The sequence below is a fragment of the Liolophura sinensis genome, chromosome 6, assembly GCF_032854445.1.
Source record: "Liolophura sinensis isolate JHLJ2023 chromosome 6, CUHK_Ljap_v2, whole genome shotgun sequence".
Classification (NCBI taxonomy): Eukaryota; Metazoa; Mollusca; class Polyplacophora; order Chitonida; family Chitonidae; genus Liolophura; species Liolophura sinensis.
The window spans coordinates 42,412,112-42,427,235 of NC_088300.1; the positions used below are offsets into that span (position 1 = coordinate 42,412,112).

At 39.9% G+C, this 15,124-nt stretch overlaps 1 protein-coding gene across 1 annotated transcript; it reads left to right on the forward strand.

The window, feature by feature from the left end:
• The first annotated feature begins 286 nt into the window (after positions 1-286).
• Positions 287-14,891, forward strand: LOC135468615 (sodium/hydrogen exchanger 9B2-like). The gene is made up of 12 exons (XM_064746960.1): positions 287-577; positions 914-1,512; positions 6,269-6,356; positions 6,776-6,958; positions 7,537-7,718; positions 9,279-9,388; positions 9,880-10,044; positions 10,434-10,542; positions 11,679-11,815; positions 12,353-12,430; positions 12,918-12,987; positions 13,717-14,891. Exons 2-12 carry the CDS (start codon positions 1,008-1,010, stop codon positions 14,103-14,105), a joined length of 2,016 nt encoding a protein of 671 aa, XP_064603030.1. The 5' UTR covers positions 287-577; positions 914-1,007; the 3' UTR covers positions 14,106-14,891.
• Positions 14,892-15,124: the final 233 nt, after the last annotated feature.

The window sequence follows — 15,124 nt, forward strand, 5'->3', positions numbered from 1 at the left end:
ACTCTACACATACATCCGGTGGACATATATAAGTATTTGTGCCTCTCGACATTGCGCTCCTCAAAATGTTTTTTTTTAAAACACTTTATCTGTCAGTTAAAACTTTTTGCAGTCGGACTGGTCTTTCGAAATGATATGTTATATAAAAGAGTCATACAAACGAAAAATGTGTAATTTAGATTTAAGCAATTATGTGTCAGAAATTAATGACTTGTATATGAGGATGTCACGTGATATGCTAAACAAGCTCAGAGATTCCTGTTCCTCGCAGTCGGCGTGGATTGGAGGAGGTCTGCTACATGCAAGCTGGACACTCTGCTGCTTGAATGACAGGCGGGTCCCTGTGACTCTTCTCCAATAGTTTAGTTTCTAGGTATAGCATAAACGCGATCCTGTAATCTTTCTCACTGACCCACAATTGGTCTGTTCAATTGTTAATACGTATACTGAGGTAAACGATTAAGAAAAAAAAACACAATTGGAATAGACAACAAATAGTTCGGGAGTTCAGGAGCTCGATCATATCATGGACTTTTTTCTCCTCATCCAAAACACCTCGACGGGATAAAAACATGGGGTAGGCCATATATTTCTTTCCCCAAAGTGGTTGCTTTAATACCTATGGTAAGAGCTATTAAGTGTCTTATAAAATGACTTCTTATATATTTATCTAAAACTGCTCGAAACTTCTATTGGAGCTTCTATCATTCATTTTTTGTCAACAATTTTTGGCACTTTTGTAAAGGTTAACTTTATGGTTTTGTTCAGTTTTAGTTACCTGAACGTCTTTACATTGACTTTGCTTGTTTTGAACATATTTCTATTGTAAAGTAATGTGATATTTTCCAGAGGTACAAGTATTTTCATTTAAAGGTAACAATTCTTCAAGAATTATCATCAACTGATTTCTTAGACACTGTGAGCCGGGAAAGCGTTAACCAGGAGTTGTATACATCAGTTAGCTTCTATCACCAAACCTATCCATCCCCACCACCACAGCGTCCATAATGTCCGTGAAAAGCTTACCAATATCAAGGCCTAAATCGGCCTTGGACGGACGGAGAGATTCGTGTCCAACTTGCCAGAATCTGCCCGCTACCCCCAAACTTGGAAAGAAAACTCCTTTGGACAATGACATACTGATTAACACCATCAACTACGCCCGAAGACGTTCTGGAGCCGAGCAGTGGCTAAAGAGATCTGGTGTTCAGAGATCAAACTCTAGTATCAGCCATCGTTTCTGCTTCCCGTGTCTGGCCAAGTACCGCAAGCCCGTCACAGATGCTCCGATACAGCTTAAACTTCGTTACATGTTCTCCTGCCCTCCCCACGGGAAAGTGGCCTTCTGGATGACCCTGGGTCTGCAGGCTGTCCTGCTCTGGGGCACTCTGTGGGCTATCCTGGGCGGAGACCTGCTCCCCGGGGGTAACATCTTTAGCATTGTTGTCCTGGCCATCGTCTGTACGTTCCTCGGCCTCCTCCTTGAGTTCATACGGTTACCTCGTTTGTTAGGTGAGAAGCATTTGCAATATATACCTAAACACTCTAATAACCAACGGTGTACTTTCACAGTAATACTTACTGCCAGTTTGGGTTGTACCGTAAATTTCCGTAGATGAGCAACTCTCTTCTGACTGTAAATTGACACCCTATTGCGAGGTTACATGAGTATGGTTCTGCTCAGTACAGCATCGCCTTATGGTTTGTTTCCGTAGTCACCCTATTCCGAAATTACATGAGTATGGTTCTCCTCAGTACAGCATCGCCTTATGGTTTGTTTTCATAGTCACCCTATTGAGAAATTACAGGAGTATGGTTCTGCTCAGTACAGCATCGCCTTATGGTTTGTTTTCATAGTCACCCTATTGCGAAATTACATGAGTATGGTTCTCCTCAGTACAGCATCGCCTTATGGTTTGTTTCCGTAGTCACCCTATTCCGAAATTACATGAGTATGGTTCTCCTCAGTACAGCATCGCCTTATGGTTTGTTTTCATAGTCACCCTATTGAGAAATTACAGGAGTATGGTTCTGCTCAGTACAGCATCGCCTTATGGTTTGTTTTCATAGTCACCCTATTGCGAAATTACATGAGTATGGTTCTCCTCAGTACAGCATCGCCTTATGATTTGTTTCCGTAGTCACCCTATTGCGTAGTTACATGAGTATGGTTCTCCTCAGTACAGCATCGCCTTATGGTTTGTTTCCGTAGTCACCCTATTGCGTAGTTACATGAGTATGGTTCTCCTCAGTACTGCATCGCCTTATGGTTTGTTTCCGTAGTCACCCTATTCCGAAATTACATGAGTATGGTTCTCCTCAGTACAGCATCGCCTTATGGTTTGTTTCCGTAGTCACCCTATTCCGAAATTACATGAGTATGGTTCTCCTCAGTACAGCATCGCCTTATGATTTGTTTCCGTAGTCACCCTATTGCGTAGTTACATGAGTATGGTTCTCCTCAGTACAGCATCGCCTTATGGTTTGTTTCCGTAGTCACCCTATTGCGATATTACATGAGTATGGTTCTGCTCAGTACAGCATCGCCTTATGGTTTGTTTTCATAGTCACCCTATTGCGAAATTACATGAGTATGGTTCTGCTCAGTACAGCATCGCCTTATGGTTTGTTTTCATAGTCACCCTATTGCGAAATTACATGAGTATGGTTCTGCTCAGTACAGCATCGCCTTATGGTTTGTTTTCATAGTCACCCTATTGCGAAATTACATGAGTATGGTTCTGCTCAGTACAGCATCGCCTTATGGTTTATTTTCATAGTCACCCTACTGCGAGGTTACATGAGCATGGTTTTGCTCAGCACGCATCACCTTATGGTTTGCTTTCGCAGCCAAGCTGTAAGTTGTGAAGCAACAAGCACGTCCCTATGGAATGACATTTGAGCGTATATGCAGTTCGATAAGTTCATAATAGCTGTAACTCAACATAGGTCCATGTATTAATACAGTCATTTTCACAGCTCTATATGACTGTGTGAAGTGTTTACGGTACTTCTCACAATTCTAAAATATTGTAGCGAGATTTAATACAGTACGTATTGTGAAATTTGGAAGTGGAGAACAGACCACAAGTAGGAATATTCTGGAAGTAGAAATACATCTAACACAGTACACAAGTAGGAAATTCTGGAAGTAGAAATACATCTAACACAGTACACAAGTAGGAAATTTCTGGAAGCAAAAATACACCTGACATAATACACAAGCAGGAAATTCTGGAAAGTAGAGATACACCTGACACAGTACACAAGTAGGAAATTCTGGAAGTAGAAATACACCTAACACAGTACACAAGCAGGAAATTCTGGAAGTAGAAATACACCTAACACAGTACACAAGTAGGAAATTCTGGAAGTAGAAATACACCTGACACAGTACACAAGTAGGAAATTCTGGAAGTAGAAATACACCTGACACAGTACACAAGTAGGAAATTCTGGAAGTAGAAATACACCTAACACAGTACACAAGCAGGAAATTCTGGAAGTAGAAATACACCTGACACAGTACACAAGCAGGAAATTCTGGAAGTAGAAATACACCTGACACAGTACACAAGTAGGAAATTCTGGAAGTAGAAATACACCTGACACAGTACACAAGCAGGAAATTCTGGAAGTAGAAATACACCTAACACAGTACACAAGTAGGAAATTCTGTAAGTAGAAATACACCTGACACAGTACACAAGCAGGAAATTCTGGAAGTAGAAATACACCTGACACAGTACACAAGCAGGAAATTCTGGAAGTAGAAATACACCTGACACAGTACACAAGTAGGAAATTCTGGAAGTAGAAATACACCTGACACAGTACACAAGTAGGAAATTCTGGAAGTAGAAATACACCTAACATAATACACATGTACCACATTCTGGAAGTAGAAATACACCGAACACACTCCACAGTAAGAAATTCTGGTAGTAGAAATACGCCTAACACAAACTTATAAAATTCTGGATGTATAGGGTAAGTGAGTGAGTGGTAGGGGTTTATCGTGGCACTTAACAATTTTTCAGTCATATGGGTGTATAGAGATATGCCTATCACAGTATACAACATGAAATTTTGGAAGTACACATACACCAATAGCACAGCGCACAATTATTACATTTGAAAGTAGAGATACACCTGACACAGTACACACGTATATGGAATTATATAAGCAGAACTACATGTACGCTTAACACCTTTCCCAATTATGAAATTCTTATAATTCTTGAAACAGAGATACACCCAACACAGTTCACGAGCGTGATAAACTGGTGCACTCAACAGTGGAGTTAAAAATTATGGAAGTATAATAGAGGCACTTTACATATAACAAGTATGAAGTTATGGAAATACATTTTTTTAAACGCAATAAAATTGTAAAACTGTACACTACACATCATTCAGAGTACAAGTAGGAAAATCAAGAAGGGATGGAAACGCATCACCGTTCAAATTTTAAATTGGGAAGATATAATACAAACATACACTTGCGATACAAAACAAGAGTGATCTTCTGTAACTTGAAAATAGATACTTGCAGCACATGTCAAGGCAAATTTTAAAGACACGTAAACTTAATACAATACAAGAGGGAAATTCTGGAAGAAGAAATGATGAAGCTAACACAGTGTATGTGCTTGATGTTTTCATAATAGATTGAGAATAAACTACGTAGAGGTAAAGTAGTGTAATTTTGAAAATAGAACATGTTACATTGCACAAACGCAAAATTCAGGAAGTAGAACAAAGAAAATGTCCGGGGGATTCATCCACATGTAAGCATCCTAACTGTCATGCTCACAACTTTTATTTCCGTACGGAATGACGAGTTGAAAGTACAGAAAGTTTATATATATATATATATATATATGGGGACGGTAAACGCCATTACAGACCAATCCCTCACCCCTTCGTATCACCATAGTTCAACGGTATCGGTATAACATGATGTCGTCTTCACATTTTCAATTAAGTATATTTCAATCCACGCTGCTTTACATATATAATACATCGTATATTTGTGCATATATTTTGATTCTTGTAACGTATGGTCACGATGACTGATTCTAAATCAATTAAATACTAAAAGACTTAGGAAAACTGACACGGTATATATTACATTGTACATTAACATGTATTGCTTACAGATCCTTGTGGACTTTATTACTGACTACTGTGTTGTTAGATATGAAATAATTTCACTGTCAGGGCGCATATGGGCATGAGATAAGGTAGACCGTTAAATAACATATTAACTGGGTTGCTCAAATAGACGTGTAGTTTGGCTGTCAAGTGGGGTATACCAATCTCACATAACGAGGACACCTCTAATGCCTGGAGACAGAAAAACTCCAACTGATCACAGCAGAGCCAGATCATTAGCGTTGCCCGCCCTGGCGATGTATGTCTCTCTTCTTTAGTATATTCTGCTGACAACCGTTTAGAAAAAGAAAGAATAAGCAGGAACATTCATTGACACTTCAATAGAGAAAGTGGGGCCTCCGTGGCTCAGTCGGTTAGCGCGATAGCGCAGCGTAATGACCCAGAAGCCTCTCACCAATGCGGTCGCTGTGAGTTCAAGTCCAGCTCATGCTGGCTTCCTCTCCGGCCGTGAGTGGGAAGGTCTGCCAGCAACCTGCGGATGGTCGTGGGTTTCCCCCGGGCTGTGCCCGGTTTCCTCCGACCATAATGCTGGCCGCCGTCGTATAAGTGAAATATTTTTGGGTACGGCGTAAAACTCCAATTAAATCAATCAAAAATCAATAGAGAAAGTGAGCGAACGATATGAGTCAACTGCAAACCGAAGTGCCTCAAACACTTCGAAAAATGCTATATTTATAGGTTTACAAATTCAGAATATTCCAAGCCCTGAATTCCTGTTGGAATTCACTTATGATGAAATCAGAATGTGGGTGTATGGGTCACATGTATGTATTTTGGATTATTTGGTAGGGTAACCATTGTAAAACATTTTTTTTGGTAAACCTTGTCTTATAGTTCTAATAGTTAATCCATTTCCTTTTACAAATCACATATTCCAAACCATTTTGTTTTTTAAATATAAATTGGCCCTCATATACATTGCATTTTGTTTATTCTTATTTTATTGGGCGCATGAAAAATATGAAAATATTTTTGCTGAAAATAATAATAATCTAGCGTAAGATGAAACTGTTCACTCCAGCCAACTATTTTGAAACTTGGTGAATGTAAATCCTTTGTAAGCTATTTTATAAGTGCTCTTCTGCTACAGGCGTCTTACTGGGTGGGATCTTATTACGCAATATACCAGGAATTTACATCGTAGAAAACATTGACAGAGACTGGTCATTTGCCATCAGGTATGCTTAGCCATGTTTTACCCAATTTCTTATTTTTCTTAATATATGAACAAGCAACACTTTCGTATGCTGGAATACTCTTGCCAGATGTTGAAAAAGACTTTTGTTAAACAGCTAGTTTTCAACATTGCCTTCAGTAATTATGCATGACTTTGAGACACAGTTATCGTCAGGTTGTATTTGGTATTCTCAATGTAGCAAATAAAAAGAGAAATGTGCATACGTATGCCAATAATGCAAACATGTCTCTTCGCAAAATGTACATAACAAATAAAAAAACAGTTATCATTTGTGAAAATTATCGATGTTAGGTATTAAGTATTACTGTCACCCCCTAAACGCATCCGAGTGAGTTGTTCAGCAATCTGCTCTGGCAATGCGCATTATAACTTCCTTGTACCTCTCTGTTCTGTTACCAGGAAGATCGCAGTGGTGGTAGTCCTCATCCGTGCCGGAATCGGCTCCGATCCCCGTGCTCTCGTTCAGCGGAAGTGGATGATCCTGCGGCTTACCCTGTTCCCTGCGATCGTGGAGGCCGTCGCCGTGGCGCTGGCAACGCACTATCTGTTGGACTTCCCCTGGCTTTGGTCTTTCATACACGGGTAAGCACCTGCAACCCATCGGATGCATTCTGTCGGGTAAAAAAATCCTTAGGTAAGCATGCGTGTATTAAATTATACCATTAAATCCATTGTGATGTCAGCATCAGCGCAGCGTCCAATGTCTTCGAATAATAATACGTCTACGGTGTGTTCCCTTCGTCGGTATGATCGCAATTTGGCAGACGATCGAGTAACAATAGGACGACATGGTGTGACAACATTTTCAATATTCTGAAATAGGCGTCAAATCGCATGAGGAAACAAAAGCCTCTGAATCCAGTGATGGCAACGATGACCAATAGTGGACTATTGCCGCGAATTCCATTGGCCGCTGAGAAGTTGGACGCATCCGTAAATACGTGATTCATTATGACTGGTGTCGTTTAAAGATAGTGAAAACGAGTGGTCACTACATCGGTAAAAAAGTTGCCTTTTACATTTATATGATAGCACTTACCTTTAAGGGTTGAGGAAACAGGAGTGTCAGGGTTAAATGACCCACTTTTGGCAAGCTAAAGTATCCCGTAACAAGAGTTCCATTTCTCTTTCACTGTTGCAATCTGGTTCGTGTTTTGCAGATTTGTCATCGCTCCCATGTCCGCGGCTGCTGCAATTCCATTCATGCTGCAGTTCCAATCAGCGGGCTATGGCGTTACCAAGGGAATCCCCACAACTATCAAGTTTGGGGCCTGCTTCGACAATGTTCTGGGTATCAGCATATTTAGCGTCTTGTTGGACATAGCATTTGACCACGATCAAGGTGAAGACATAAAAAGCATTTTATACTTTATTAAAATACAAAGTTATTAAAACAGACCTGAGAGAGAATATATTTGATTTCTAACCCCGTCGCGAGGACTTCTCTTTGAGGAAAAATACCTTAATAATAACTGAAAATAACCTATTTTGACTCTGAAGCTAATTACTTTGTGTAGGCCTAGTGTACTTACCTTTGTTTCGCTTTAATGTATCCTTTCGCTTCTTTGTACCTTAAAGCAGAACTTGCAGGCCTGTCACAGACAGGTTTTGACCTCAGATTTTATCATTGGCACTATCGATATATGTCAGATGTTCCCTCGGAAGACGACTATACCTCTTGACCAATTGAATGAGATCCCTTGTCACATTCCAGCTTCCAGTCGTTTGCTTGCAATGTTTAGCCATAAAAATAGCCATTTAGCCATGAAATATTTATTACTAAATGAACGTAAAACACCAATCTATAGAATCAGTTCTGTAAAGCATTACTTGAACTGCTATGCTGAAGGTCTGAAGATAACAGATAAAGCTGTGTTCTGTACTGGATGAAATGAAACAGTCATTTTGGACAAGACCACATAGTCTTAATGATCTTACTCTTCATGCATCACATCGTTCGATATTTAAAAAACTTTAACAGAGGCAACAAAAATTCAACTGATGCTAATTGTTCAACTGGAGCATTTAATTCATATTTCTCTTCAGCAGCAGAGCGTCTTTGCTAAAAAGTCTGATCATATGGCCTATCTTTCTGATCCTAGTCGTGTGACATTTGAATTTTCCAGTAAAAGATAATGTAGTACTTAATACCATGTGTATTTTGAAGTCTTCCTCGCCCGGTGTCGATGGTATTATAATGTCAGTCTTAAAACTTGTTGCCAGTTATATTCGTAAGCCTCTTGTCCATATTATAAATATATTCTTCGTGCCATTGTCATTAAAACAGCTTGAAGTACTCACATGTACAAATCTGGCGAAAGTAACAAAGTTGAAAACTACAGACTAATCTCTGCAAAACATTCGATAAGCAAAATAAATGGAAAGAATAGACACGAATATGACAATCGAACATCTTAATGCTAATAACATAATTGCAGATAGTCAGTACGGATTTAGAAGCAATCATTCTACTTTTTTGGAGTAAGTGCTCTTTATAACAAACGTTACATTCGTTGCATTTCTGGGCCTATCAAAAGCGTTTGACACAGTTGACACATCGAGATTGGAATAAATTGTCCTTGTGTCTGAAGTCTATCAGTTCAACCTCACTTTCTAAATCTAAACTGACTGAACATTTATTTGTTCCCTAACCGTCTGATTCCTGTGTTTTACCCTACCTTATTGATGACATCAGAATTATTCACCGTGTATAATTGCATGTCACTATCAGTGTTTCCTGATTTTGGGATTGAACAAGTTCTTCGGAACTTTACTCCCGTCAAAAGGTAATATGTATGTGTCTGTATACTCCTGTTATATCTGTATGGTGAATGAAATGAAATGAAAGAATGAATGATATTTGGTTTGGACAGCCTTTATATTCTAATCCGTGTATTTACAGCCAGCCTGCCGTACACGATCCTGATGAAGGGCCCGGTACAGATGATCGTGGGTCTGGCAGTGGGTGTCGTCTGTGGAATAATCCTCTGGTATTTACCTCACAAGAACAGTGTAAGTGCATGGTAGCTGACTTTATGTGGAAACCATACAACTCTGGGGCATTGGTAGACCTATATGTCCACTACAACAGCCTGCTAAAACCAGTTAACATAGCTTTTAGGATGACATTAATACAGGGACATCCTGTTTGTTAGACTCATATACTAGTATAAAGGTTCAGAGAGGAAAATAATATGGCCTACAATAAAAAGTATGATTTTTGTTGAGGGTTTGTTTTTTGGATATCTGCAGTAGCGGATCGTTAATATTTCTTTCGTTATGAGAAGATAAACAGTGTCGGAGTAAGGATTAACGCCCCTTAAACATACACATAAAAATTTACACGAGAAACAAAAAGGTGGAATTATGCATGAGAACTGCGAGAAATACTAAGGTGAAATGCTTTTGATTTTCATCAACCATTCAATCAACTTAGCACTCAGTCAGATGTGACCATAATATCTTTCCTCACTGTACGCTCTGTTTGGTTGTGGGTGTTACAGAAGAGGAAAGTGTTATACCGGACCACGTTTCTGTTCGGACTTTGCCTTTTGGGTGCCTTCGCCACGGGCACGGCTAGTCTGTCATCCGCGGGTCCGCTCGGTGTCATCTGTACAGCGCTGGTAGCCAGGATCAAATGGAGACTTCAGGGATGGACAGGTGTTAACGTGAGCAACCTAAAGACTTCCTTGCAAATACTATGAACGTAATATTCCAAACAATAATATTTATTTATTTATTTGATGGGTGTTTCACGCCGTACTCAAGAATATTTCACTTATACGACGGCGGCCAGCATTATAGTGGGAGGAAACCGGGCAGAGCCCGGTGGAAACCCACGACCATCCGCAGGTCGCTGGTAGACCTTCCCACGTACGGCCGGAGAGGAACAACCGATAATATCCCATGGGTTTATTCGTTCAGTTATAAATTGCTATGCGCTGAAGAAAAAAAAAATCCATCACAATCTCTTTGTCTTATAAGTATTAATTCTCGTTCTTCAACATTTGCTGACATGCACCTATCTATATACAAACACTATTTTTCCTCCTATCAGGATCCAATACCTCCAATATTTGCACACATCTGGAAGATTTGCCAGATTCTGTTGGCTGGATTGGTCGGTTGTCTGCTGGATGTCAAGGATTTGGACTGGGAGGTTGTTGGTTAGTATAGCTGAGTTTACCTTACCACGATATCGCAAGTCAAGGGTTTGGACTGGCAGGTTGTTGGTTAGTATAGCTGAGTTTACCTTACCACGATATGCATATGTCAAGGGTTTAGACTGGTTGGTTAATATAGCTGAGTTTACCTTACCACGATACGCACATGTTAAGGGTTTAGACTGGGAGGTTGGTGGTTAGTATAGCTGAGGTTACCTTACCACGATACGCACATGTTAAGGGTTTAGACTGGGAGGTTGGTGGTTAGTATAGCTGAGTTTACCTTACCACGATACGCACATGTTAAGGGTTTGGAATGAATAGTTGTTGGTTAGTAGCTCAACTGATTATAACAGAGTACACTCATATCAACCTATCAACATAGATTTGACCTATGAGGTTGTTGGTTAGTGATTCCCATTACTATACAACAATAGGGACTTCATCTCGGAGGATAACTATTGGTTACCATACCACAATGTGAGCACGTCACGGATTTGAACTGAGAGGCTCTCTCTGTTCTCTATCTGTTTACCATATCACGGTACGCACAGGTCAGTGATTTCAGTTTGTCATCCCACAACACAAACCTCAAGGACTTGAAGTGGGAGATTGTTGATTTCTAGCCCAGTTTACCATGATACAAAACGCACATGGGTATCGAGAAGAATCACCCCGTTCATACTGGCTTGCTTGATTCATTTGTTTAAATGGTTTACGTGTTCATGAACGTTTTTTTTACAGGGTCGTGGCCCGTTAAATCCCAATCATACATACATACATGCATACATATATGGGCGTGGTCATTTGAGAAAAACATCCGCATTCGCAACGCACTGACATTCGTTTGACATAAAGTGCCAGTCCAAGCATATGTGACCACATGTGTAGATCAAAATTATACGACTTGATAGCAGAGCGACACTTACGAATATTGAACTAGCTTGGTTGCATCCCATTTATTGTACATACTTATGTGTATTTACCCCATACAGTTTATTTAATTTCTTACAAACGTTACCTCGTTGTAAACCGGTGCAACAATGTAATATACAAGAGTATACCAACTGGACATACAACCCCAAGTGTCAACACTGATAACCCCAGCGTATCTGTTTTTGTACATTGTATGTTTACAGGCATTGTCGTTGCCACCATCGCTATGGGAATGGCGTTTCGTCTTCTCACGGCATATGCAGTCGTACAGTTCACCGATCTGAACGTCCGTGAGAGGCTCTTCGTTATGATTTCCTGGATACCGAAAGCTACAGTTCAGGTATTTAATTTAACTCTGATGCATCCGTAGACCGTATGCTTGACCACACGAAAGAACATAACTATTTCACTCAAATATACAACAACTCACAACCCGTACACAATACTGTTAAGCAAGAGGAAACAAATTCCGTCCAAAATAATTTGGGTCAAAGCTGTGCAGTCTCTTGAAAATTTCTGCGTTTGCTGCGACATTCTGTGGGCAAACTAGTAACGTATTACTCATTTATAAAAGAGAACATAGTCCAGACTTGAATCGCCACTGCGCGGCAAAAGGTACCCCATTTCTTGACCTATATGTATAATGCCCAAATCGAGGGTGTTGATCACTTGTATCGGTATTATACAACAATTTATGATTTACATTTTACATCATATTATAGTCGAAATATCAAAATCATAAACGAGTTTTCTCGAACGTTTGTGTAGACGGGAAGGATTGAGCTTTGTTAAGTTTATACGTTTCATTTTCAACCTTTTTGCATTACCATCGGATCTTACACATAATTTCTTTCTCTGCTCAAACCAAACTGCACAGGCAGCGATAGGCTCACTGGCATTGGACCGGGCCCAAAGCAGCAATGCATCACCAGAGGTGGAGCGACGTGGAGAAATTGTGAGTCTTGGGGAATACACATTCACTCATCACTGGAAAGCCCATATATCGTATTGTTTGGTTGATGTATATTGTTTGGTTGATGTATTGTTTGGTTGACGTATAGTGTTTGGTTGATGTATGGTTTGGGTGATGTACAAATACAGACTAGAAGACATGAATGTGTACAATAGCAATGGCTTTAACTATTTCATACACAAAAGGTACATGTACATCTCCATTCGTTTATACGTATGTATACTGGAGTTTTTGCTTTGACATATTATAAATAGCACTTTTGCTACTTCTTACCAACAGAAAGTAAATCACTTTTTTGAAGGGTTTATTTCTACCTAAGATTTATCAACCACATATGAAAAACTAGAGAAGTATACAAAACGTATTTTGGTTGAAGACGAACATTGGTTAACAAGTGAATTTAACCATTTTAGCCTAACATTAAGCTAAGGCACATACCTATATGTATGTATGTATCTACATGTTTCAGATTTTAATGTCGGCCGTGTTCGCCATTCTCCTAACAGCGCCACTGGGAGCCGTGCTCATCGCTAATTCAGGTCAGTCAGGCTTTTCATTTGTCTAAGTAAGAGAACTTGTAACATATAACCATGTAATATGATCTATAGGCGTGAGGATATGTCTTTAGCCAAATTACAAATATAACTGAAGGTAAGACTGTCTTTTGCTATTTCCATTCCAGAACTCTCCGAGCTCATTTTATGTACGACTACTGTGACAATCCAAATAAAAACTTGTTCAGCTAAGAAACTGGCACATTGGGTCTGATTCTTCCGGAATTATTCAAACCAGAAAGACAACAAGCATGGTCTTGAAGTTCAGAAGTGTTTATGATGCTCTTTAGTTCCTCAGATTCCTCATGTTTTTCCTCTCAGGGGACAGGCTTCTGAGCAAAGTTGAACCCATCAGATTCCTCATGTTTTTCTTCCCAGGTGACAAGCTGCCAAGTAAAGCTGAACACCATTAGAGTCCTCGTGTTTTTCCCCCAGGTGACAAGTTGCTGAGTAAAGCTGACGCCATCAGATTTTTCGTTTTTTTTTTTTTACCCTAGGTGACAAGCTGCTGAATAAAGCTGACGCCATTAAACTTTTCGTTTTTTGACCCTAGGTGACAAGCCGTCAAAGCTGAACACCAATGTTTTCCTCATGTTTTCCCCCTTAGGTGACAAGCTATAAAGTTTGTCACCATAATATTCCTCGTGTTTTTCTCCCAGGTGACAAGCTGCTTTAGTTGAACAGGATTAGATTCCTCATGTTTTTTCTCCCCAGGTGACAAGCTGCTAAGTAAAGCCGAACACCACGAGCACGCCACTGAGGATGAGTTGGAGAATGCAGGGTATGATAACCTGGTCTTCAACTGGGACAAATTCTCCAGACTCAAGGAACCTCGCGGAAGTTGTTCAACACTGGTTGGGAGTTCTCCCGAAAGTGCGACAGGAAGTGTTCCTGGGGACAGCCCTAAGGTGGGACACAGGTCTACAAGTAACAGTGACACAGTTTCTGACACAGGAATCGAGTCTTTGTCCACAACAAACGGCAGTTCTGGCGCCGAAGACAACAAACCCAAGGCTATTTTTCATATTTTGTCTGAAACGCCTCCTACGTCAAAAAAGCAGACGAGACTCCTTTTGGAGGAAGAAATGTCGACACATCTCTGACTATTAACCCGGTGAATTCATTTTTACACAGCTGTATTTTACTTCTTGATTTTTATTTTTTGATATTTCGTTATGTACAAAATGATATTGTTAATGAAGCATTATGTAATTAGTGCGCAGAAGATCTTCTAGTCGGATGTGCAGATTATATCTTTGCTTACCGGTAACTACATTGTCCTAAATTGTCCTAATCTATGATTACTGTGGAAGTTTATATGTAAGGAGAACATTTATAACTACTCAATATTTCTTCTGAAATTCCATTTAAAGTGTTTTTGCGTTTACAATATAAACTTGCATAACCAAGTAAAGAGACCAGAAATGCATGTAAGTGTACATATAGTAAGGGAAAAACCATACATGGCGCTTTCCACAAATTTTTTACAGACTGCTAAAATTACCGTAAGTGTCTCCACCAAACGTGTATCATGTAGTAACATACAGAGTCGCACCATTACGGATACAGGTATACAAACTACGACAAATTGTTAATACGCATCATACATCCTTTAAAAAAACATTATGGCGCCACTTGAATATATTTCCTCGCCTAATGGCCATTCGCGTCAAAGCGGGCCTGACCTTCTCTTGTGCATGTCATGTGTCTTACTCAACAAAACAAGGTTATGTTTTATGTCAGGCGGGAAACGTTCCCCAATCCCGTTATAGCCGGGCTGCTTTCCATAAAAGATATCTGTATTCCACTCCGCATTCTCTAGATGTATTGCGGCATGGCTGATTTTTTGTTGTTGTATTTAGACATATGGCTTCATTAAAGGCTCTCTGTTTTACGTTCATAAATGGCTTTTATTATTTTCTCACCGTGACAAATATGCATGAACCGTGTCTATACCCGTAGTTTTCGTCATTGTTCGTAGGGTGTCATCCCACCATAGTTGGACTGTTTCGGAGGCCTAATGGTTACAATGTCACCTGGAAGTCAAGAAATCAGGGATGAAACCCCGGTCGGGTCGTACCAAAGACTTTAAAAATGGTACTTGTTTCTACCTCGCTTGACG

Excerpts from the sequence above, each read along its gene's own strand:
- LOC135468615 (XM_064746960.1), top strand. The coding sequence starts at position 1,008 with ATGTCCGTGAAAAGCTTACCAATATCAAGGCCTAAATCGGCCTTGGAC. Across the intron at positions 1,513-6,268 it reads ACGGTTACCTCGTTTGTTAG|GCGTCTTACTGGGTGGGATC; the intron begins GTGAGAAGCATT and ends CTTCTGCTACAG. Across the intron at positions 10,543-11,678 it reads TTTGGACTGGGAGGTTGTTG|GCATTGTCGTTGCCACCATC; the intron begins GTTAGTATAGCT and ends GTATGTTTACAG.